The 25,608-nt window shown below is 43.4% G+C and overlaps 1 protein-coding gene across 1 annotated transcript; it reads right to left on the reverse strand.

Moving 5' to 3' along the window:
* Window positions 1-451: 451 nt before the first annotated feature.
* Cdr2 (cerebellar degeneration-related protein 2) lies at window positions 452-25,360 on the reverse strand. The gene is made up of 5 exons (NM_001025682.1): window positions 25,207-25,360; window positions 12,067-12,179; window positions 4,077-4,225; window positions 3,676-3,837; window positions 452-2,221 (listed from the first exon to the last, which is right to left on the reverse strand). Exons 1-5 carry the CDS (start codon window positions 25,280-25,282, stop codon window positions 1,360-1,362), a joined length of 1,362 nt encoding a protein of 453 aa, NP_001020853.1. The 5' UTR covers window positions 25,283-25,360; the 3' UTR covers window positions 452-1,359.
* Between the last annotated feature and the right edge of the window lie 248 nt (window positions 25,361-25,608).

A 25,608-nucleotide genomic window follows, 5' to 3' on the forward strand; every position in this document is an offset into this window, starting at 1 on the left:
AGTGCTTGTACAAGCACCTTACTCAACTGAACCATTGTCTTAGCCCAATAGTGAAACACTGAAAAGTTATTTTACCCATGATCAGAAGCTTTAACAATCAACTAGTTAAGTGCAATGAATTTAGAACTAAGCCAGACACTTCTGAAATAGTGAAAATAATTGTGGAAAATGTTTTTAATCATAATATTTAGCAACATAGGTAGAGTTTGTGTTAAGTTATACAATCCCAAGGATTTCTTGCTTAAAAACAAAAACAAGGGGTTGGGGATTTAGCTCAGTGGTAGAGCGCTTGCCTAACAAGCGCAAGGCCCTGGGTTCGGTCCCCAGCTCCGAAAAAAAGAAAAAAAGAAAAAAAAACAAAAACCAAGGAGAAATCACTTCCAATTCCCTTGAGAAATACTGGGGAAAGCCAGCTGGTTTCAGCTGTAAACGAAAAACGACAGACAGTAGATCCATTGTTCACATTCATAGATAGCTTTATTTAGCCTTTAGAAAAATATATACATCAGAACCACGGTTCTCTTAAATATTTTTAAATTAAAAGTGTGCAAGTGAGAGGAAGATTGTTTCCACAGTCAGAACATCAATACTGTGTATGAAGGAGACGGGAATTCTGAAGGTCTGGAATGGTTAAGAACTAGGGAGGAGCAGCTCGTGGCTGCCAAGTGGCCAGTGCGGATCACACCCAAGAGACTGCTGTTTCCACCTGAAAACAGAATTACTATTACATGCCTAGCTTTGAGTAAAACAACTGAATGCTGGGCAGATACAAACAGGCATTGATTAAACCAAAATTTGCCATTTCAATTGGTATTAACTTGAATTTGGCTACATTAGGATCTGTCAGTCATCATTCAAGTGCTAGCAGATGCAATAAAACTTCAGGGGCCTAAGGAGCTTGTTAATGTCATCTACTTCAGATAAGTCTTGCTTTCTCAACGCTCTTCTGAACGACAGTGTTTGTGAGAAGTATTTTAGTTAGGCAGTTCTTGGGGTTCCAAGTAGTTTGAGAAGCTGAATATGAAAGCAACAGCAGCAGCCTTAGTTTTGTTCCAATCCTGCCCTTTACCCTACACTGTTAAGTACTTTAGCCTACTCCCAAGTACATGGATCTCCCTCTGCTAGTCCTGGGGCTTCTCCTGGAAATCAGTTTAATCAATGTTCCATCCAGAGGCCAGTCTATCGAGATTTCCTAGGACCTCGGACTCAACATTATCAGTCACCTCTTTTCCTGCTTTTGCCAACTAAGCAAAGCAACGAGGCAAGTGTCATCGGCAACATCAAGCTCTGGAGACTGCGCTTATGAGTCTGAAGGGGCATTGGGTGAGAGAGAACAGGCGGTTACAACTGGAGGTCTCATTACGAGTAAGGGGAGAGGGAGGGGTATTTTGTTCTCTGTTCATCTATTTCCTGCTTTGTTTTCTTGATGCAACTAAATATCTCCTTAAATAGTGCTTTGTATTCTGGAGGTGTAGTGGTGGGGGAACTGATGGGCTCTGGGCTTACAGGGGTGGGTTCCCAGCCACTGGCCCCGGCCTCAGACTGCGGGACCAGCCCTGTCAGGTCCCTCGTCAGTAGTCTGGAGGTCTGCACAGCCTTGTGTGACAGTGAGTCCTGCTCCTGCTGGCACTTCCTCAGGAGCTCTTCATACTTCACTTTCAGGGCGCTGTACTGAGTGTCCACTTCATGCAGAAGGGAGATGCCCCTCTGCTTCACAGCCTTCGCTCTCCTGATGCAAGTGTCCTCATGGTCCTTCACGATGTCATCCCCCGCCAGGCTGCTGAGCACCGTCTCACTGCTGCTGCGTTTGAGTGGTTTTCTATGTGCTTCTGGAGCAGCCAGGAACATTTCCTCCAGCAGACTCTGGCTGGGCTCCTTGAAAGGAACAAACAGGGAGTCGGGTACCAGCTTCTCAACGCCATTCACAAAAGGATGCTCTGCCTGCAGCATCTGCCGCATCTCGGCCACCTCTGCCTCCAACTCCTGTGCCCGGGCTCGGTAGGCATCTGTGGCACTCAGCTGCTGCTCCAGCTCGCTGTTCTCCTTCAGCACCACTTTATACTCTGCCTCCACGCTCACTCGCTTCTTCCTCTCTAGACTCAGCTGGGCCTGCAACATCGTCACTGCCTTTTTCAGGTGCTCGTTTTCTTCCTCATCAGGGCTTTGCTGGCTCTGCAAGGAAGTGATCTTCTCAGCAAACACGTGGTCATATACAAAGTGTCTGAGGAAACATGGAAATACAGAAAGGTCAACTGGCACTGCGAAGGAGGCTGCTTTTCAACTAAGTCTTTAAGAACCACGACATCAATTTTTAGCCCATTCCATTCTACAAGCAGTGGGTATATGACGCTACATAAGGCTGGCAAATTCTTTTTTTTTTTTGGTTCTTTTTTTCGGAGTTGGGGACCGAACCCAGGGCCTTGCGCTTCCTAGGTAAGCGCTCTACCACTGAGCTAAATCCCCAGCCCCAAGGCTGGCAAATTCTTGAAAGCAAACAAATACAGTTTTTGTGACTTTTTTCCCCCTAATATTAAAAGTAGTATAGAACACCCACTCCAAGACCAGCAGAATACAGCTGCTTACTGGGAAATATGGTGGGCAGAGATTCTCGTCACTAGTTGGAGGTCACTATCAGCTGGGTGGTGATCTTAAAACCTAGCGCTCACACCATTGGTTTGGACACTGTTGGTCTTCTGCCGGGACCTATGGAGTTTAAAATGTTTTCCATAATGTGAAACCAAGGTTGAGGAAACCAATGTTTGGACCTTAACCTCAGATCCACATCAGAACCACCGGGGCAGCTTTAGGTTCACACCTAGAAATTCTGACCTGAGGAGAGTTAGTGTTTGCCCTTGGAGAACATGGCCAGTGCTGGATGCACACATGTAATCTCAGCAGCACTTGGGACATCAGGAGTTTGAGGCCAGCTGGGCTGAATGAGACCTTATCTCAAAAGCCCCAAATCGCCATAAGTAATGTGAGAAAAAGCAAAGTGTGAGACGTACAAACTGGCCTCTGTCCTATTCAGTCTGGGGCAGCTCGCACCTATCTGTGTCTTGGTTATGGAGCATCGAGCTCTCCATTAAAATGAAGGGCTTGGGGGACACAGAGCATGTCCATTTTGGCCATCAATTCTGGATATCAACTGCAGTATAATAGGTGTTTAGTAAGCATTATTAAAGACTCAAAGTCAACACTATATATTACTTATTTCTTTAGGTGAAAATACTCCTTTTGTCTTTTGAGACAAGATCTCTGTATAGTCCTAACTGTCCTAGAACTTGCTATGTTTTGGACTAGAACTCACAGAGCCTGCCTCTGCTTCCTGAGTGCTGGAATTTGAGCTACCAAATCTAGCTTCTAGGTTCCATTTTTTCTTTCATTCTAAAGTGAAATACAACTCCCAAATCTGTACTACAATGGAAGTATTACTAATTTTAAACTAATATTTAACAAATTAAAATGAAAAAAAAAAATAAAAACTGTTTTCATAAAATTACTGACACCCAGAAACGCTCCCTGATAGGTTTCTGGTCAGCAGCTCTGTCTAAACCACTGGTGGTTTAGCAGCTGAGGGGCGATCCTGGAAATGAAGCTTTCCATCTACTGTGATCTAGAACGTGTCATGACATGGCTGGTCCCAGTCTGCAAATCCACAGCAAGGCAGGCTCTTACTGGCGGAGGTCGTACAGCTCTTTCAGACAGGAGAAGCTTGGTGCTGGTCTCTCCTGGTCACATGCCTTCTGCCTCCCTCTTCCTTGGTTAGACTTCAGCTCCTCCACTTGGCTCTGGAGGTGATCAATGTTGGTTTGCAGGCATTCAATTGTTTCTGTCAAGCTGTGAATAAAACAGAAGCCAGTCACTGCTTGTCAAATTAAATTAAGATCAAAACCAATGAAGGGGATTAGGTGTGAGCCACTCAAACTTGGCTTTCTTAATTGGAAAGAACTTACAGTTAATCTTCCTTCTCCAGAAAAACCCCGTATCCTAGACTGCCCAAACCTTCTATAGGCACATTGTACTTCGAATTATACTAATTCCTTTGTAGACTGCCCCTGTAAGAGTTAGAAATTTACCTCAGGATTTTCTGCTGTGAGGCCTTGCTCTCAGCAACTAGCTTCTGGTTGGTTTCTTCCAGTTCTCTTGCTGTAACATCTAACTGCTCATAAACTTTTGCATGCTGCTCATTCATTTGCCGTAGAAGCTCCACCTGCTTGGTCAGGTACTATAAAAGAGGAGTGAGATCAGGTAACACAAACAGATAAGATAACCTGCATGCTTAACACCAATTCTCTGGTTCTCCAACACCAACTAATGCCAGGTGAGGGCTTAGGGCCTCCACCTGCAGGCTCAGCACCCTCCTGGCATGGTGATGTTTGCTAGTCCAGAAGCTCCCATAGCCTTGTTTTAGAGTTCTGTCAAAGGCTTCGGCAATTAAAGTTGATTGCTATCTGCCCACACTTCTCCTGGCTAGCTAATAATGTGGGCCATCCCTCATACTCTGGACAATAATGGTTTTACAAGACTTTTTAAGCCACGATTCAGGGACAAAGACCAAATGTGAATTTTTTTTACTCTACCAGTGTCATCAGCTTACTTAATGGAAAAGAGAATGCTAAACCCCAACAAAACTACCTGTTTTAATAATAAAAACAGCATAAGCTATTCTTGATGTGCTTAGCTCTATTAATTTAATGCTTTCCAAAACTCTTACGTTCCATGAGGCTAGACTAATTTTACAAACTATATGCTCGACATTCAGAAGGAAAACCCAAAATGAAATATGATAATCTCTCAAGAAAACTTGGAAAAACATGACAAAAATTTAAACACAATATTTTAACAGAGACTGGAGAGACGGTTCAGTGGTTGAGCACTTGTTCTTACAGAGAACATGAGGGCTCACTGGCAGCATCCGTTCAACAGTTTACCACCTGTCTTAGCGCCAGCTCCAGGGCACCTGGTCCTTCTAACTTCCGCAGGCATCAGGCACACACTTAAGTGCATATACACACATTCAGGCAAAACATTCATACAATAAAAATAATAAATCTGTTTAAAAAAGGTTAAAAAAAGTTTAACCAAAAGGAAAAAAGAAGGAAAAGCTTAAAGTAGAGGATTTTGATGGCTTTTTTTTTTTTTGCTTGAAAAACAAAAATCAACCCTTTTTTTCCTGAATGAGGCATTCAGACAAAAACTAGTGAAAAATACATTAATTTTACCAAATACTTAACATGTGAAAATCTTGTTATTCCTACTCTACAGGGATGCTACCGCTACTGTCCTTGCTCTCGAGACTTAGCAGGTATTTATTTTGGTCCCGCTAAGACTGCTTTCTGAAGATGGAGGATGAGGGAATAAGCGCCTCTTAACTCCACAGCTAGGTCACCGGGACACACTAAAGCGGAGCATCCACTCCAAACACAACACTCCCACTCCTCAGGACACAACGGGGGTGAGGGGAGGTGTTGAAATACAAGCATATGGTAGCAGACTAGACCTTACAAACACTCCTTGAACACAGCTCTTCAAGTACCATCAGAGCCAAGTGCCCTCTGTTTTTGAGAAAATGTCTGTTCTACATCCCAGCAGCGCTGGCTCCGACCTTTGGCCCTCCTGACTCAGCTTCCTAGTGCTGAGACTACAGGTATGCAACACTTGCACAGGAGTTCACAGTCTTCTTTCAAACAAACGGAGCTAACTGCGAAGTCTAAGAGTCTACAAGTTGCTCAGTCCCACAAGGCTGGGTGTTTCAGCTGGTTTTCTGTAGAGTTAGGTTCTGACACATGTATTGGCAGGTAAGTGTAAGCAGGCAAAAAAGAGCGAACCTTTCCTTCTTTTCCCATCGCCCTTATGTAAGTAAGCCTCCCACTCCCTTACGAAGACTTCCCATTCACAGCTGCCCACTGTTGGGCTAGTTGGACTACAGACTAAGTCATTACAATAAATTCCCTTATATAGAGAGATATTCCATAACTACTGTGACTCTAGAGAGCCCTGCCTAACGCATACGCCATAATGCAGAACAGTATATTCTTGGAGCAGGGATTAGATGGGAGGAAAAGGACTTCCATTTTCTAAGTGTGGTATCTTCCTGGACGACAAGTAGATAAAAACCAGTAAAGCTTTTGGGTTGGATTTTTCCAGTGCTGAAGATGTATGGCTCAGATTAAAGGCGTGTACCACTAACCCAGATCTAAGCTTTTCTTCAGTTGGAACTTGCTCTGTCTCAGGCTGGCCTTAAACTCAGAGATCTGCTTGTCTCTGTCTCCTGGGATTAAAGGCATGTACCACCTTGCCTGAGCCTAAGACTTCCATGGATACTAGGCCTTAAGATCCAAGTCAAAAGCATGCGTCATCCAACACTTACAGGATCAAAAGCCTGTGTCTTCTTCCAGCCTCAAGTTCTGGACCACAGGTGTGGCCTCCATTTCTGGATTGTCATTCATTCCAGATGTAGCCAAGTTGACAACCAGGAATATCAATCACAGTGTGTAAAATAAACTCCAAAGCTGCCTTCCTCTTAAGAGAACCACTCACTTGAGTATCTCTGATGTATACATATAAAAATGCACGTCTTACTCAGTTAAACTGGCCTCTCACATATGCATTTATTTACATGACGGGTAAGATACAGAGTCTAGTCTGGTGTCTGACAAATGATGAACGTGTTCAGGAAGCGGCAACTACTGTCATCTTTATCTAGAATTAGTTTTTAAACTTTGTCTATGCACTGCTAAGATTCACCTGAAAGACAACTGCAGGGACCTAGATGGTCTGTCCTCATTCCTACACACAAAATCCATTTGTCAGAGGACTTACTCTTGTCTACTCAGCACTGCCCCCATTCCTCTCAAGACAACAGAACAATCACCTCAATTCTTGACTGTCACTTTCTGGGAAGGAATGGTTACTGTTCTCTATACAGCCCACTTCTCACATATTTAGTAGGGATTAGCTAAATATCTATTTCAAGACCTCTGTTCACAGCAGCTATGTTCAGCACCACACTATGCAGAGTACAAATGTCAAGAAAGGTTGAGTTTTGAAAGCTTCTGTGATGGGTTTGGCTACAGACCTCCTGAGAAAAGCCTACTAACCACTAATTCCCACTTAGACTCCCTATTCCCATGGCCCCAATGTGACACTCAGAAACCTGAAGGAGAGATACTTATAATGCACACCACACACTGCATGGGTCCCCAAATTAAGTCTCTTTAAAAAAAACTGTCACCTTAGGCTTATGGCCAACACACAGGAAATAAGTCAACATGCAAATTGGCCGCTAAAACACCTACGGAAAGTGCCTCTTATTCATGATATAAAAACCTGTGATAAAAACACAATGAAGCCATTGAAGAACTTGTGATATCTTAGCCCGAGAGGACTTGGCTTTAAGGATAATCCAAGAATGCCAAGGAACTTGTTTTTCCACATGGTGGCAGTTTAGTTTAATTAAATTAAGCCAAAATTAATCAGAAAAGCCATTCAGTCTTCAATAATCAGTCACAGGGGGTGTCACCTGGTCAACAACTTCAAGAAAAACTACTGGCTTCGAAGTACATATGCAAGTTTACTGCAGGGACCTAGATGGTCTGTCCTCATTCCTACACACAAAATGCATTTGTCAGAGGACTTACTCTTGTATACTCAGCACTGCCCTCATTTAGAGCTTGGGCTCTAAATTATTATTTTTTTCCTTCACTTTGATAGATGGAAAAAGGTTATCTTTTCCACCATTTGTCTCAAAGTTCATACATAGACTCATTTTCTCAATTCAGAACCTGGGACACCATTGATATACTGAATAAGGGAAAAAGGATACAAGAAAAAAAAAAAAAACCCAAAAACCAAAAACCAAAACCAAAACCACCAATGCAGGATGGGGGATGTGGGATTGGCAGCAAAGTAGACAAAAATGCCAACCTGTGACAAGAACATCAGGTTTAGCTGGTAAAGTGCTGGCCTGCAGACATGAGCACCTGAGTGCAGACCCTACAACTCATCCTTCAAAAGAAAAGGACCCGGGCACAATGGCACACAGCTTTAACCCCAACCCTGGGGAGACAAGACAAGCGGATCTCTGTGGGTGAGGTCAGCCTGGTCTACCTAGGGAGTCCCAGGCCAGCCATGGCTATATAAAGAGATCCTGTTTCAAAAAAACAGAACAAAAATGGAAATCTGGTTTCCCAGCAGTGTGAGTACCATCCTTTAATCAAGGACCACAGCCAAGTCTTTTAAATTTAGTGCAAAAATAACATTCAGTAACAGTGAAAAATAATTCCTAATAAATGATGAAAAGTATATTTCCCCCAATTACAGCAATATATTTACCATAGGACACACAGGGTTGGAAAGGAGGACTATGAAAATAAAGATCACATACTAAAAGCATACCGAGAGGGCTTTGGTGTGTATGTGTGTGTGGAGGACAGAGGCTGATCCTAGATGTCTGCTTTTAGTTTTTGGGACAGGGTCTCTCTCTGAACCTGAGTTCACCCACAGATACTGGTTGTTGGGATCCACCTGTCCCTGCTGCCACTGTATTACAGACACATGCCATCATACTTGGCTGCTTTGTGGGTGGGTGCAGGGGATCCAAACTCGTGGTTTCATGTTTTCACGGCAACCACTTTACCAACTGAGCCTTTTCCCCGGCCCTCGCTTGCCAAGTTTTTAAGATCTACGGCCAACTAAATCAACACTTTTTTTTTTAATTAAGACTCTTCCACTACAAATATTTTGAAAAATCTATAATGATGTGATAATCACACAAGTCCAAAACATACCATTCCCATGATCTCGTCATCCCTCCAGAACACCCTGTACCAACACAATGCTAACATTTGTCACCGCTCCACAGTGAAGCAGACAGACCTGAGGTGACTTACATGGCTATTTGCAAATATAATCAAGGACCTACGCCTAAGTCTCTGAATATACAGGCCATTACTACTCCCTCCGCACAGCTACAAGTCTCCAGAGGTAGAGTTAAGTGCTCAGAGCCTTTAAACTGCTCTCTAGCACCAAACAGGCTTGCAGTGCATTTACATACATGCGGGTAAACACTCGTACACAGCTGGGCTTTGTGTCAGAAGTTAGAGGCAGTTCAATCTCTGTGAGTTTGAGGCCAGCCTGGTCTACATAGTGAGTCCCAGAGAATCAGAACTCCATATTAAGACCCTGTCTTAAAACAATAAATTATACATAAAATATACATATTAAGTTAAAAAAAAAAAAAAAAGCTGGCATGGCAGTGTCCACCTGTAATCCCAGTCCTGGGGGGAAAGACAAAAGATTCCCTGGGCTTACCTAAATTGTAAGCTCCAGGTTAAGTGAGAGACTTTTTGGAAAGCAATAGGGAAAAATACTTCACATCAGTCTTCGGTGCTGGCATATGTGCATGTGCACGTGTGTGCGCGCACACACACTCTTTTCCCCCCACCCCTCTGTTCCCAAGAAGGAATGAATGCTTTTTTTTTTTTTTTTGGTTCTTTTTTTCGGAGCTGGGGACCGAACCCAGGGCCTTGCGCTTCCTAGGCAAGCGCTCTACCACTGAGCTAAATCCCCAGCCCCGAAGGAATGAATTCTTGCAAAATGGGATGCTGTGAAGTAGAACCTTTATAGGTAAGTATAACTTCTGTTGGGACAGTGAAAGTGTCAAAGCAACATAGTAACAAGAACACATGGCTGCAGGAAAGATCAGGTCAAATCCCATTATCCCCCATAGCCTCTCTCTCCCATCCAGGACCTGAAAACAAACAAGCAACCAAGAGCTACTTTTCTCTGTACTTTTTAAGAACTTACATGTGCAGGGCGGCCACTGGCCACCAAGCCTGAGAACCTGTTTGATCCCTAGAACCCGAATAGGAGGAGGAGACTCTACAAGTTATCCTCTGACCTCCACAGGCATCCAGGGGTAGGGGTGCATGTGTGTGGTGTGTGCTGAAACAAGGCCTTATTCAGGCTGACTCTGAAATTAAGGTGAATAATAAATGTAACATAAAAATTGGGTCTTCAAATCAGTACTCAGACAAGCTACAGGCCTTTCTGTAGCCAGTAAAACCAATACTTTCAATAGCTTATTCAACTTTTTTAAAAAATGTGAGGGCCTGAGAGAAGGCTCAGCAGCTCAGAGCATTTGTTGTTACTCCAGAGGACCAGACTTCAACCCCAGTACCCAACATGTTGTCTCACAATTGTCTATAACCCCAGTTCCATAGAATCTGATGCTCTCTTCTGGTTCCCATGGGCACAAGGCACACATATAATACATAAAAAAATATTCACACATAATATCTTCCAAATCATACTAAAACTTAAGCAATGTCTTTATTTTTGTGACAAAATCTCAACTACGTCGTCCTAGCTGACCTGGTGGCACCCACCATGCGGACCAGGTTGGCCTCCCTCCCAAGTGGAGGGAGTAAAGCCATGCTCTACCACTCCTGGCTCAGTGTACTTTAAAACAGACAACAGAAGTGTTCTAAATTTTCATTTACGGATCATCTGGGGTGTGTGCATGCCGTGGCACACATACGGAGTCAGAGGACAACCTGCAGCAGTTAGTTTTCTCCTCCCACTCCAGTTCCAAGGAAAGTCACCTTGATAGCCATTTTTAAACATCAAAAACAATACTTAACAAAACCACTGATCATTTTCATGATGACTGTTTGAAATGCACTAACGCCTTCGGAAGAATACTTGTATTATTAGGATCAGTCTTTGGAAGCTGTACATCATGGCACACACCTTTAGTCTTAGCACTTGGGAGGCAGACAGATCTCTGCAAATTTGAGCCAGCATGGTCTACAGATGAGTTCTAGGATAGCCAGGGCTACATGGTGAGACCCTGTCTCAATACCCCCGCCCCCCATGTTCTTCACAGTGAGTTTAGAGACTTCCTCCTATTGTTCTTACCAGTTGACCAGTATCCCTCATTCCCCACTCACTAGTTTGTTCCATAATGTTTTGAATTCATTTAGATCTCTCTGGGGGATAGAGTAAGTGCTAACCTTTCGGTTCTCAATCATAATTGTTTTTCTTTCTCTCTCTCTAAACTTTCAAGACAGGGTTTTTCTATGTTATCCTGGATGTCCTGAACTCACTTCTGTGGATCAGGCTGGTCTCAAACTCACAGGTCCACCTGCCTCTGCTTGGGTGTTGAAGATTAGAGGTGTGGGGAGTCGTAACTCAGGGACAGTGTGTGCATTTAGCACTCACAATCCACAGCAGCAAATGAAACCCAAGAAAATTTGCACAAGTCATTGCACTCACATGACATTCGAACAGGCTAACCCAGGGTGTCTGGGTGGGGTGTGGGTTACTGGGGTGGTAAGTGATTGGCTGATAACGTTTTCATTACTTATCTGAGTGTTGGCTGCACTGGTATGTTTACTTCACAAAAGTGAAGGAGGGACTGAAGGCAGGAGGGACTGAAACCAACCTGGATTGCAGAACAATACTTCCTGTCTCAAATAAATAAGCAAATAAATAACAAGAATTTTACTAATTCTTTAAGTTTAGGCCCAGGTAAGTTTAACAAACTATAAGATCAAACACTGCGTCACAACAAACCTCCTTACCTAACTCTAAATTTGGAATGGTGTTTAGTTGGAGGGAGCGGGTGCCACCAAAGGAGAGTATGCAGGGAATGTTAACAGTGTGGGCAGTTCTCTCCCCTGAGAATCGGGGTATGCACAAATCTTTGTATGTGTGCTGTTCTGCATGTTCATGCTTTTCTGAATACCTTCCATGTTGCATAACTCATTTTTAAAAGAAAAAAAAGTTAAAAAACTAGATATGACTTCATTTTGCTTTATATACTGGCATATATTAGATTGTTTACTTCTTGTACACTTTACCAAGGTTGAAGAGAAAACTATTTTTTTAATCAGAGCAGACTTACATACTAGGAAAACTTTCTTTAAAGTATCTTTGGTGGTTCAATTTCTCAAAACAGACTACTCGGAAGCTGAATACTATTTCTCAATGCTATTTAGCAGTCCATGACAAGAGCAGAGAGCAACACATCACAGAGAATGTACCTCTCGATGAGTAAATTACCTCAATTTCCTGTAACTGCTCCTGATTGGTTGTGTACATCTGCTGAAGAGAATCCTCCAACTCTGTGTTCCGATCCAGTAGCGTCTTTCCGAGTTCTGCAGCAAGTTGGAGATCTAGCACAATAAACAACAAACAGCAAATTCAGTGCGCTTACTTCAACATTTTATATAACCCAGTTCTTAAAATAAATGAAGCAAGTCCCAGCACATGCAAGTCAGATCAATAGAACACAGAATGCCCTAAAAGAAATCGGAGTCTTACTTAAAATTCAGTTGACCTGGGGCCTCCTAGCAGGTGAAGTAGTCTCTCATGCACCCTGTCAGACATGAATGACAGCAGCCTACTTGACAGAGATGTGGGCATTATTTCAGGAATGACCATTCAGTCTTACAGTTCTAAGATCATCATTTGGTAATACCATTATTCAAATCCTGACGTTCTGCTTTTGAGAGGAATTCTCTGAGCCAAAGACACGGGCCTCTGAGCAGACTCCAAAATTTCTAGCAAGCTACTGTGAACACAACTGTCAAAGCAAAGTTTGTTGTCTGGACTCTCTTCACTTTTTTTCTTTGAAGAGGTGTGTGTGTGTGTGTGTGTGTGTGTGTGTGTGTGTGTGTGTGTGTGTATGTCTATGAGAGTACATGTACTGAAGGTCAGACACATGCATTGGATCCTATGGAACTGGAGTTACATGTAGCTGTGAGCTACTGATGTGGGTGCCAAGAACCTAATCCAGGTCCTCCAGAAAAGCAGGACATACTCTTAATGACTGAGCTCTCCCTCTAACCCCCTATACCTAGATTCTCAAGGCAACCAAATATTAATGCAAGAAATGAAGAAGTACACCAGTGGTGAAGATACTTGTTTCACAAGTCTGTCTCTCCCCACCTCAATTCCTATCATATCTTTTTTGTTTTGTTTTTTCAAGACAGGGGTTTTCTGTGAGTCCTGACTGTCCTGAAACTTACTCTGCAGACCAGGCTGGCCTTGAACTCAAGAGAGATCTGCCTGTCTCTATCCTCTGAATGCTGGGATTAAAGGCATGTACCACTACCACCCAGACCTATCACAGCTTTTAAGCAAAGCAGCAATACAGTTTTGCTTCATGCTTCCTCCTTAAACATGGGGCCAGGATTCTATTTTATTCCACCCCCTCCCCTCTGCCCTGGCTGTCCTGGGAAGTCATAGCAATTCTCCCTCAGCTTCCTACATGCTAGGATTCCAAGTATGAGCCACCACATTTGGCTTCTCTATTTTAAAGCTTATTTGTCAATTGACTTCTTAGGCATATGTGTGAAGAAGACAGGTTTTGTTATATTACAATCCGAGGAATAGAAACTTAGTAATAATATATATATATATATAAAAAAAACCCTGACAGGATAGATAATCTCAAGAGACACCTATGCCCTGTCCCCCAAATAATTAAAATCTCCCTCGGAATCCCCTACCAGGGGAAAGGAAAGACTGTGTTCCACATAGTTCTGACTGACAACTTGTCAGTCCATCCTACAGGACAGACCAGAACTGAAACAACGTAGGTAGGACCACACCTTGACCGGCACTGCTTAGTTATATAAACCTCCTGTCCTCTAGTCACCTACATCTCATGTTAGCAAGTCCTTAAATGGACATGGAGGTACAGTCATCAGGCCCCTCATATTTGTTCCTATTCTCAGTATAGCCATGTTGAATAAATCTTTTGTTTTCCACTATCATCTGTCTCTTTAGTGGTGTATTGAAGATAGGTGGCTGAGCTCTGGGGTTGCCAGAGCACAAAGCTTTTACTTTAAAAATCCCAGCAATTATATGTACCAGAGAATAGCCTTGTTGGGGCACCAGAGGAAGGGGAAGTCCTTGGTCCTGTCAAGGTTGGATCCCCAGTGCAGGGGAATATGGGGGAGGGGCAATAAGGGGGATGTATAGGGGGAATGCCTTTACGGGGGAGGAAAGCCCAGCAATTATGGTGACACAGGTCATTGAAACAATTATCTCTGTAGTGCATTTTATGGGTCAGCTCTATGATATATAGTGGGAAATGTCATGACCTCTAGGCTGAAAGGTCATGACCCAGACCTAACATTTTCTAGAACAGTGATTTTAAATGTTTATTTTTAGTTGTGTGTTTGTCTGTCTGTGTAGGTATGTATAAATGAGTGCAGAGGCCCACAGAGCCAGAGTTTGAATTACAGGTAGTTGTAGGCTGCCTCATGTGGGTGCTGGAAACTGAACTTTGGCTCTCTGAAAGAACAGTATGTACTGGTTGCTTTTGACACAGCTGGAGTTATCACAGAGGAGGAGCCTCCCTTGAGGAAATAAATGCCTCCATGAGATCCAGCTATAAGCCATTTTCTCAATTAGTGATCAAGGGGGGAGGACCTAGCCCATTGTGGGTGGTGCCATCCCTGGGCTGGTGGTCTTGGGTTCTATAAGAAAGCAAACTGAGCAAACCAGGGGAAGCAAGTCGTAAGTAACATCCCTCCATGGCCTCTGCATCAGCTCCTGCTTCCTGACCTGCATGTGTTCTAGTCCTGACTTCCTTTGGTGATGAACAGCTACATGGAAGTGTAAGCTGAATAAACCCTTTCCTCCCCAACTTGCTTCTTGGTCATGATTTTGTGTATGTGTGGAAATACAAACCCTGACTAAGACACAGTACATGCTCTTAACTGCTGAGCCATCTTCCTAGCTCCCAGACAGCGATTGTAAAGGTCTCTAAACTTAACTGTCTTGTTTTGAGAAACAACTGTTCCGTTAATATCATATTATAAATATCAAAAGTAATAATACAGAACAGTCTTTCCAAGCTAAGCTGCAATTGGTTTAAAGATGTTTGTTGGTACAAACTCTGGCTACAAGAGCAGACTGGGTGAAGCTCCTACTTTGTTGACTTTCCTAAGTTACTAGGGGAAGCTACAGAGCACATAAACACTAAGTCTTCAAACGTGATAGCACCATCGCCATCCAAATGGTGCTTTGACAATTCTTTGACAACTGTATTCACACGCACACACACATGGATACGTATATATTCAGCAAGATCAGATTACGATATTGGGGAATATAAGTAGTTCAGGTTTTATTGCTTACAGCCTATGGGAGAAAGCGCACAATAGCATATAAAACAGAGAGCACCAGGTACTTGAGATCATGTAAAGCAAGGAAGGTGTATGGGGGAGTTTGGATGAGAGAGGCTAAACCACAGGTCATGCTATAATAAGGATGTGAAGAAACTGAGGAAGTATACATCTGAGGGAACAGAATACCAGGCAGAGGCAAGGCAAGTAAAAAGTCCCTGGGAGGAATCTGAGTGAAGCTATTAAGGAGGCCATATTGAAGCAGAGTAGGACATGGAGAGTAAATCAGAGGGACTCCAAGGCAGGCCAGCTTGGGTAGGACTAAACAAGAGATCAAGCACTGCTTTTTATTCAAAGTAGGTGGAGAGACTAGGGAGGCTTGGCAGGTTGATTCTGACTGCCACACAAATGAGACACACGGAATGAGACCAAGATAGAGCACCGTGAGAGGACACTGTAAGCAGGAGTGAGAAAAAGGATGGTGGCTCAGATACTGGCGATGCAGATACTGGCGATGGAGAAAAGGAACAAACTTCAACATGACTACAAAGTAAAAGCTGAAAGGATTTATTGATTAATTTGATACTGAATATAGGGGCAAAAGGTTAAATTATGCAAGGAGGAATCTAATTTTAGCTATGGCTTGAAAGATGGGAAGTCATCATGGAAGAGCCAGGAAATTACTTATCATATTCTATAACCTGGCAAACAGCCAGTAGGAAGAAAGCAAGAAAAGGGAGTGGAGTGAGTTGAAATGGGAGAAGCAGCCAAAGAGCAATCGTGTAAGATGTTACAAGCCACGGCAGAGACATTTTACATATTTTTTTTTTTTTTAATTTTTATATGAGTACACTGTAGCTGTCTTCAGACACACCAAAAGAGGGCATCTGATCCCATTACAGATGGTTGTGAGCCACCATGTGGTTGCTGGGATTTGAACTCAGGACCTCTGGAAGAGCAGTCAGTGCTCTTAACCACTGAGCCATCTCACCAGCCCCAGAGACATTTTAAATTGTATTCTATGTGATGGTAAATTACTTCAACTACTGGAATACAAATATGTATCACGAAATATAGTAATACCCATCCAACAACATAATTATCATTGTGCTGGTTTTCCCTCACCAAAAAAGGAGGAGGGAGAATGAAGCAACAAACCTGCTGTCCATCAGTGTCCACATACTTTTCTTGTGTATCTTGATTATGTGTTTACCTTCCCCCAACTCTTCCCAGATCCTCCCCAGGATTGGAGAGGAGCAAAAGGAGGAGATACGAGGAGAAACAATGAACACTAAAGGCCATTTGGAAATCCATGTGAAAATCTACTATAGAAGCTTAAACACACACACACACACACACACACGCACGCACGCACGCACGCACGCACACGCACACACACACACACAGAGTGGGGGGAGGGAGGGACATATATGGAGTCACCAAATAATAGGAGAAACAATGCCCCAACTAGACATGCCACCAAGTAAAACCCCCAGTGCCAAGCTTGGGTTGAATCTTGTTGAGTAATTGACCAAACGGTTCCCTGGAAGCCCCCAAACATCACAACCTATTGGTTGCTTTCCACAACCTAATGCTAAGGCACTACTGGTGAAGGTAACACTTAAAAGAGTTTCATTATTGAACCCTAGTAGAGCTGGTACCTGACTAGAAGCTCTACCCCAATGACCCTGTGGCGCTGGAAGGTACTTTGGACATTAATTACCTGGCTACAAACCCTGTGACTTACAACAGTGACTTGCTTGCAAGATATTCTGGTGCAATAAATATGAGCACAATGTTATGGGAGCCAACCACTTTTTATATTATTACTAATAGTTTTAAGATCCATTCCATGACCTAGAACCTATACCTTACACTGCTAAAGTGTGTCACTGTGGGCCTGTCCACCAGCCCTTTTCCCCGAAATTACCACTCTGAGACTTCTTAACTATGAATACCGGCCTAAAGCTTTGGCTTGTTCCCCGACTAGCTCATAAGTTAATTGCCCATTTATTCTATCTAAGTCCCACTACATGGTTACCTCTCCTCAGCATTAGGGGCGAACCTCCATGTCTGACTTTCCTAGAGTGCTCTCTCTCCTGCATGTTCCACCTACTGATACTGCCTCAGCTCATTGGCCATAGGCTTTTATTGACAGGTGATGCTTCCACACAGTATGTAAATATTCTCTCTACAAAAGTGGCCAAAACCCTGAGACTACTGGGCTAAGGGCCTGAGAAGAAACTTAACAATGTTCTCTCTTGAAATGAAGGTCCCACTGTTGACCAGGCTGATTTCTAATTGAAAACCTTCTTGTTCATCCTGCCAAGCAGCCGAGGTTAAACTATGTGTACCACACATCCAGCATAGTCACCTTAAAAATTTATCACTATTCAAAAATGAAACTGTATTGATAATTACTAAATGTGTTCTCTTAAAATTTTAATAATATTAAAAATATCTATTACTGTTATTACATATAGGCCAGTAAAGAGGTCAATCAATTCCATCTTGTATTCACAAGCTAAAACTTTTTACCAATAACTGAAAGCATTTAAGAGACATTAATCTTGGGGCTTGGAGGCTTAGCTCAACCAGGAACCAGGGTGCCTTTACCAGTCTCACAGTATACTACTCAGCTATTAAAAACAAGGACATTATGAATTTTGTGGGCAAATGGGTAGAACTAGAAAATATCATCCTGAGTGAAGTAACCCAGACCCAAAAGGCCATACACAGTATGTAGTAACTTATAAGTGGATATTAAATAAAATGTACAGGATAACCATGCTATATAAGTCACAGACACAAAGAAGCCACGAGACAATGTGGCACACTGGAGGACGGTTGCATCTTTCACAGAAGGGTAAATAGTTATTAGAGGTTTTCTCTGAGTATCCCTGACTGTTCTGGAAGTCACTTCGAAGACTTGGGGATCTGTGTGCCTCTGCCTGCTGTGTGCTAAAATCAAAGTTGTGCACCAAAAGAAGCTTGACTTATTTCCATTTTATAGACACCTTTGAATGACAGTATCAATCACTGAACCTGAAATTAATAAATCCAGCTAGATTGCTGAGCCAAGGATCTCCTGAGATTTATTTATTTTCTCTACCATTTCTGAGGTGACAGATTATGTTGAAGTCTGTCATACCCATCTGTAATGGATATTTCTGGTTGTCAACTTGACTATATGTGGAATGAGCTACAATCTAGAATTGGAGAGCTCACATGTGATCCAGATCTTGAGGCTGGAAGACACAAGTTTCTGACCTGGAGATTTTGAGGCATTGTGGCTATGGAAAGGATAGGCCCAGGCAAGAGAGTACGTCTTTAAACCTATGGAGATCTCTGAGTTCAAGGTCAATCTGGTAGTACACACCTTTAATCTGGGCCACACCTTCTGCTGGAGACCTACATAAGGACGTTGGAAGCAGAAAGATTCTCTCTCCTTCGCCATTTACTTGCCAGCACATCTCTTGGAAGCTACTTCTACAGAAGAGCAGCTGAAACAACCAGCTTTGTGGGACTGAGCAGCTACTAGACTCTTTGGACTTCCCATTCATAGCTGACCATTGTTGGGGAGTTGGACTACAATAAGTCATCATAATAAATACCCTCAATATAGAAAGGCAATAAAAAAGAGAGAGATTAATCTTGGTATGTTTTCATGGATATAAAACCTAGCTTTTTCAGATGAGACAACCAGAAGGACAAAACTATTAAAGTACTCAACCAATACACATAGAAACTAAAGGTTCTAACTCATGTCCCAGGACTCTTCATCACCTACATCTGCAGTGTTTTCTTCTTCCATCACTAGAGCCTTGCCCACATAAGACAAGTGCTCTAAAGTAACCTCCCTAACCACCTCCCCCTTATCCCTTCATACAGAGTCTCATTACATAACTCAGGCTGTCTTAAATTCAATCTTTCTGCCTCACATCATCAGAGCTGGAATTACAAACATGCCCCCCCCCTCCTGCCATGCCAGACTTCAAAGTAGATTGTTTTTCTCCCTTCTTCAATGCTGGGGCTCAAACCCTGGGTTCTGTTACATTTTAAGCAAGCACTTAACCACTGAACTAAATGCTCAAACCCATGTCTGCATAGTACCAAGGCTGAAGAGAAGTATGTCCACTTTAAGGGGGAGATTATAACGCTCTCTAGTCTAGCTAGGGCTTTAGTCACTTGTGAGTGACGGTGCGGAGAAATGAAGAGTTCAGACATTCGGGTGTTTCTGGCTGGCTCATCCAATGAAAGAACATCTCCACCCAGCCAAATTACTAGCTTTTTTTCACTGAACCAAAAAGAATTATAAACGAACATGGTGAAGGACTGACACCTATAATCCCAGCACTTTGTAGGCAGAAACAGGAGGATTGCCACGAGTTCGAAGCCACACAGATAGTCATGTATGTATGTATGTATGTATGTATGTATGTATGTATGCATGCATGCATGCCAGCCACATGGTAGTAAGCAAAACTGTCTAGGGAGCAAAAGGGACCAATAGGGCAAGGGAGGACTAAAGGGTGGATGGCAGATAAAAGGGAACAGTCTCATCATGCACTGTTTTCTCATGAGAATGTTTGTACACAACACAGTACCATATGCAATGAACACACATAATGGAAAATATAAATAAAAAACAATTCTCACAAAATAAAGGTCATTTCTCACTAATTTCAAAAAAATAAAACCAAACTAAGCCAATTGAATCTACAAAAACTTTTGAGCTGAAACGTCTTCAGAACCAAGACCTGAGTTCCTCACTTCCATTCAGTTATAAACTGCTTATGCCAGTTACAACAGACGGTAGCATGTTTCCTGCTACTGTAGAGGTAGAGTCTCTCTCTCTCTCTCTCTCTCTCTCTCTCTCTCTCTCTCTCTCTCTCTCTCCCCCTCCCTCCCTCCCTTCCCCTCCCTCTCCGCTTCCCATTAGCCAACAACAAATAAAAATTTGAGACCCATCTTCATCTCAGTCCTAGGTTGCAGTTAAACAGAGTCTGCCCCAGGCTCAGTCGTAACCTGAAGCTTCAGTCTCTTGAATATTTCATGGAATGTTTAGAACTCTAGCAAGTCAAAGCGTAACTACAAGAATACATCCATGAGGTCACACTGTATAATAGGGCATGACTTCATCTGTTGGTGTAAAGACACCCTCCAGTCTTTAAAACACATCATTTCCTGTTGTGTAGCATCTGGCCTCCATAACCAAAAAGAGCCAAAAGCTGGCAGGAAGCCCGAGAAGCGTTTCTAAGTAATTGGTGGAGGGAACAGGAGAATGCTGAATGTCCTTTAATTTTACTTTTTAATTAACGCACAAAAGGAAAGGAAATCTTACACTTCCAGAGCTTTGCACACCTGTTTATCTATTACAATAAAGATTTCCATTGTCTTTTCTAAATCCTACTGAACTGGCCTGGCTTAGGCAGTCACTATAAATATCATAGACTTAAATGTATCAGTGATCTATATGTCTGATACTCTTTTTATTAACCAGTCTTGGCATGTAAAGTGTTTTCTTTAATGCTAGGGACCTCACACACAAAAGCAAGGGCTCGACCACTGAACGCATCCTGAGCCCCATCATGCTCTAGTTTCAGCGCAGGCTGTTAGCTTTAAGTAATAGTCTCTCAGTCGTGCACTGGGGCGATAGTAGCTGACTGCTACTTTCTTTTTAAGAGCTTTCTTTCAGAACTTATTACAGTCCTTTTATTTTACTTGTTTCTTAAACTTGGGACAAATAAAAAAGCTGAGGATGTTATTCTATTAGTTGTATCTGCAGCAGTAATTCAGTAACACGAAGGCTGAAAGCTTTTCCCATTACAAAGTCAAATGTGTCACCTGGTGACACTCCTACACAATGTCTGCTGCCGACATTACTATAATTGAGCGCATGCACACGAAACCTCAACACAAACATACAAAACCCCAATAGTGTCAGTTTTAATGATCCTCTAAACAATGATTCAGCAATTAAGTACACATTAGAAATTCAGGAATGAGCTCATTCTGAAATTTAGAAAGACCTACTCATCTTGGAAAGGAATTTCAGCATTCCTTTAAACTGCGACTTCATTTGGTGATCTATACACCTGCAACCCAAGCCCTTGTTCTAAAGCTTGCAAAGCTCCACCAGTGACAACTGCACTGGCAGTTGGTTTACAGGAAAGCCAGTCTTTGAAGCCTTTCCACCTTGTTCTTGGGGGCACTTTTCAAAGCAAGTGCCATCATCACCTATACAGAAGGCTCCTGCTGTCCCAGAAAAGACTGTGCCCAGAGATTACTGGCAGTATTCTTAGTGTGCCAACTCAGTTCTCTAACAAAAGTCTCCTCACCAAAGCATCTCTGGCCTCTGCGCAGCTTTACATGTAACAAGATATGAATAGGAGGGGTTGGGGATTTAGCTCAGTGGTAGAGCGCTTGCCTAGGAAGCGCAAGGCCCTGGGTTCGGTCCCCAGCTCCGGAGAAAAGAAGCAAAAAAAAAAAAAAAAAAATGAATAGAAGACCAGAGTTGACTGAGGTAAGAATGTTTTTGTTATTCTGACTAGAAAGGAAGGACCTAACAAAGTTTAACACAGTTGCCTATTTAAATAGTGGCAGCTAGTACTAGATAAAAAAATGTAATATTCGTAATGCTTTAGAGAAAAAAAATTTTTAAAGACATGTTCTCATTATATAGCCTTGGCTAGCCTAGAGCTTGCTATGTAGACCAGGCCGGCCTTGAATTCAGATTCACCTGGAAAGGTGTGCGCCATCATACCTGCCACTATGTTCAGCTGGATTTTCTTTTCTTTTTCCTTTTTTGGTAAGTTGTTTTATGAAGCAGGCCTAGGCTGGAGAGATGGCTCAGAGGTTAAGTGCACTTGCTGCTCTTGCAGAGGACCTAGGTTCAGTTCCCAGCATCTATATGGTGGATTACTTGCCTACAACTCCAGTTCCAGAGGATCAGACATCATCTTCTACTATACATACATACATACACACAAACATACATATAAAGGAAAATAAAAAAAAATGAAAATAAAATGTTGCTAAAAGGACAAAGAAAGGCATTTGCCTTCCAAGCCCAGGGATCAGCGTTTGATCCTGGGAACTATGTAAAGGTGGTAGAGATCTGCCTCCACGAAGTTGTTCTATGACCTCCACAGGTTACGAGGCATGCAACTTGCTTCCAACACACAATAATTAATATACTGAAGAAAAACCAAGCACAGCAATCTCATCATTCAGCTGACTGAGGCAGGGAGTTTGCTTTGAGTTTGAGGTTGCCTGAGTTACACACCAAGACCTGATCTCAGAAAGTAAATAAGAACTGGTGAGATGGTTCAGTGGGTAAGAGCACTGGCCATTAAGCCTGATAACCTGAGCTCAGCTGCGAGGACCCACACGGAGAAACAAGAGAAGGGACTCCCACAAGTCTTCCTCTGACTTCCACATACACTCTGGCTGGTTGCGTGTCAATATGACACACAGTATAGTACTATCATCAGAGAGAGAGAGACAAAATTGAGAAATAACTCCACAAGATTGGATTGTACATAAGCCTGTAGGGTTTTTTCCTTAATTAGTGACTGGTGTGGGAGGGCCCAGCCTATTGTAAATATTTTTGTAAAGCATTTTAGGCCATGTATCCAATATGAATCTACTACATAAGTTAATAAAGGTCATGCAGAACACATGATAAACGACTAGAGTTCCTTAATCTGCACAGAGAAAGAGCTGTTCCCAAACTACTTAGCAGCAAATGCCAAGGGTGTACATTTACTAGCATCTCCAGATGTCTCTGGTGAGTAGATTCATGAACAGCACACAGAGTGAGAGCCCTTCCTCTCTAATAGCTGGCTACAGCAAGTGGTGTCACTGCCTACATTAATACCTAGGTTAGAAAAAACAGTATGCTCTTGAGAAACAATTGTAAACTCTGTTCAAAGGTAGATCTAAGCTGGCTCTGTGGTACACTGCTTACCTACCATGCATTGAGGCCCTGGCCTCAATCCCAGCACACCATATACGCAAAACTGTTTAACATATAAGGCAGCAAAATTGGGGGAACAGATGCTCAAATGAGCAGCCGTCATTCTTTCAGGGGCATATTAATGAGCTAACAGGATTTCATATCTTCCATTTGTACTTTATATGTTTATGATACGGAAGCCATGGCAAAGTCCACTGTGATAACAGATGTAAAAACCTTTGGAAAGTACACAAGAAACCCCAAATGCAAATCAGTAGTAAATTAGCCCAGAGGTTAGGGTTTGTTCAGACTTGTGACACCTTCATCTAGATCAGAAGTTAAGAATTCCACAAACAGCCCCAAACATATTTTGTTTACCACTCAGTAGACTGAGATACTACAACTGTCTGTTCCTGATAACCTCCTGTGGAGGGGGATTTGGCTGATGGGTGGACCAGGGCACTGGAGAGCTGTTGTGTGACAGCTTCAGTTCAGGCCAACAAATACTAAATTAAGTTTCTATTATGATGTGTTATATATGATGTTAGATATGGGAGACCGGTCTGTTCTTGAAGGTTTTGCATTCTTCTTTAATATGGTAAAGAAGAATCTCTTGCTTGGGTTATAGGAACTGCTTTCATATAATAAAATGTTGCAATCTCACCGTGGTTGCTTCAGTCCTCAAGTATCAAAGCAGGTCATCAATCCTTACGGGACCAGTGTGAAGTAGGCTAAATGTCTAACAAACTTGTCTTCTGGACACAGAGAAATGTGACAGCGAACTGGCACTGTAGCTGCTAGGCAGCTTCAATTATAGTAGTACAGGATCTGTTTGGGCTTAGGTCATTTGCACATTAAGAAATCAAGACAGACAGAAACTTTAAAAAAAAAAAAGCAAATTACCACCTCTCCAAAAAGCTACCTGTTTTCCTTTTCTACTTTCTAAGTACGGGTCATTCAAGCTCAAAACTACCCCCGTCCCCCACCGCCCCTGTCAGATTCACTGGTGTTTAACAGCCAACTCAAAAAGATATTAATTTTCACGAAAAGTTTGGAGTGGGAATAATTACACAGAATAGCACAAGCAGGATGCTTGAAAGGATTCCCGAGGACCCCTCTGTATGGTGGTTAAGAATGTCTACTCTGGAGTCTACAGTGAATACCTAGTCTCCCCGACAATATCCACTTCAGCCTGAGGTAACTATTGCAGCACCTGGTGCTATTGGGGGAATTAAAGGAGTCTAGCAGGGTGTTAAGGGTTTATCGGTGTCCTCAAACACAAAATCCTACTATGAATGTGGAAGAAAATGGGCCACTGGATTCAGACTGGGGACACTCTTGACATTGTCTCTGGAGATGTCCAAGGAAGGATTATTTTTCATTGAAAATCCGAATGCAAAGATAAGGACATGATAGAGCTGCCCTCAAATAATTTCATCTAGCCTCTGATGAATGATGGCTAAGTAATAAATTAAAACACACACACAGAGTTTAACACTGGGTAGGTTATAAATTGGGATGCTAAGATCTGAAGTGTCTACAGACTCCTCATTTCAAGTGTGTGTGGCATCAAAAATACTCGCTCCCATATTCGGCTTTGGGGAATCCACTTAAATCTTTTAGCTTCTGCTTTCTGGAAAACGGGATAACAAAAAATTATTCCCACAGAGTGATGGCGCGGGTACCGCACAGCAGTACTGCCCCCCCACCACCTGCAGCGGCTTGCAGAGTCTGCGGACCATGAAAGGCGAAGTGGGGCGGGCAGGGCAGCACGACCCGGAGCCAGGTCAGCAGCTCACTTCTAGAGCAAGTCAAGCTGGTTCACCCCTGCCCACCTCAGAAGTCCACTAAGGGGATGGATCCGCTCATCCTCCGCAAGCGCTTTCTTAAAGCGCCAAGCATCAGCCAGGGTGGCGCATCCGCAGGGCCGTGGGCCGCGCGCGCTTATTCTCTGAGGTCGGGATGGGCGGATCCGTTGCCAGGTGAGCGCGAGAAGCCCCTGGCCGCGCATCCCAAACCTCCAGCCTAAGGAACTTTCTAGCACTTTCCACACCTGCCACCCCCGGATTCCCACCCCCAACCTCCCAGCGACCTCGCCCTCACCTTGCTGGAGGTCCCGGTGGTCATACCAGGGCTCATCCTCTATCTCGAACTCCTCCACAAGGTTATCTGCCAGCATGTCGCCGGGGACGTCCGGGGGCAGCGGGCTTTGCCGCCGCCCTGCCGTTTCGGCCGCTGCCCCGGGCTCTCCCCCGACCCCGCCACCCTCAGCCAGAGCCACCCTCGGGCGGGACGCGCCGGTCCCGCTGCAGCTCCCGCCGCCGTCCCGCGCCGCCCAACGGCCCGCGCCCTAGCGAGCGCGCCCCGGGTGGCGCCGGGAGCCGGCTCCTCAAGCCCGCTGCCCGGCCCAACGTGGCACTTTGGCAGAACCCTCCCAAGCCGGGGAGACGATTCAAACCCGGGAGGCGCCTTGACCAATCACGAATGAGCCGCTTGTAGAGTGAC

Source organism: Rattus norvegicus, chromosome 1, assembly GCF_036323735.1.
Source record: "Rattus norvegicus strain BN/NHsdMcwi chromosome 1, GRCr8, whole genome shotgun sequence".
NCBI classification, from domain to species: Eukaryota; Metazoa; Chordata; class Mammalia; order Rodentia; family Muridae; genus Rattus; species Rattus norvegicus.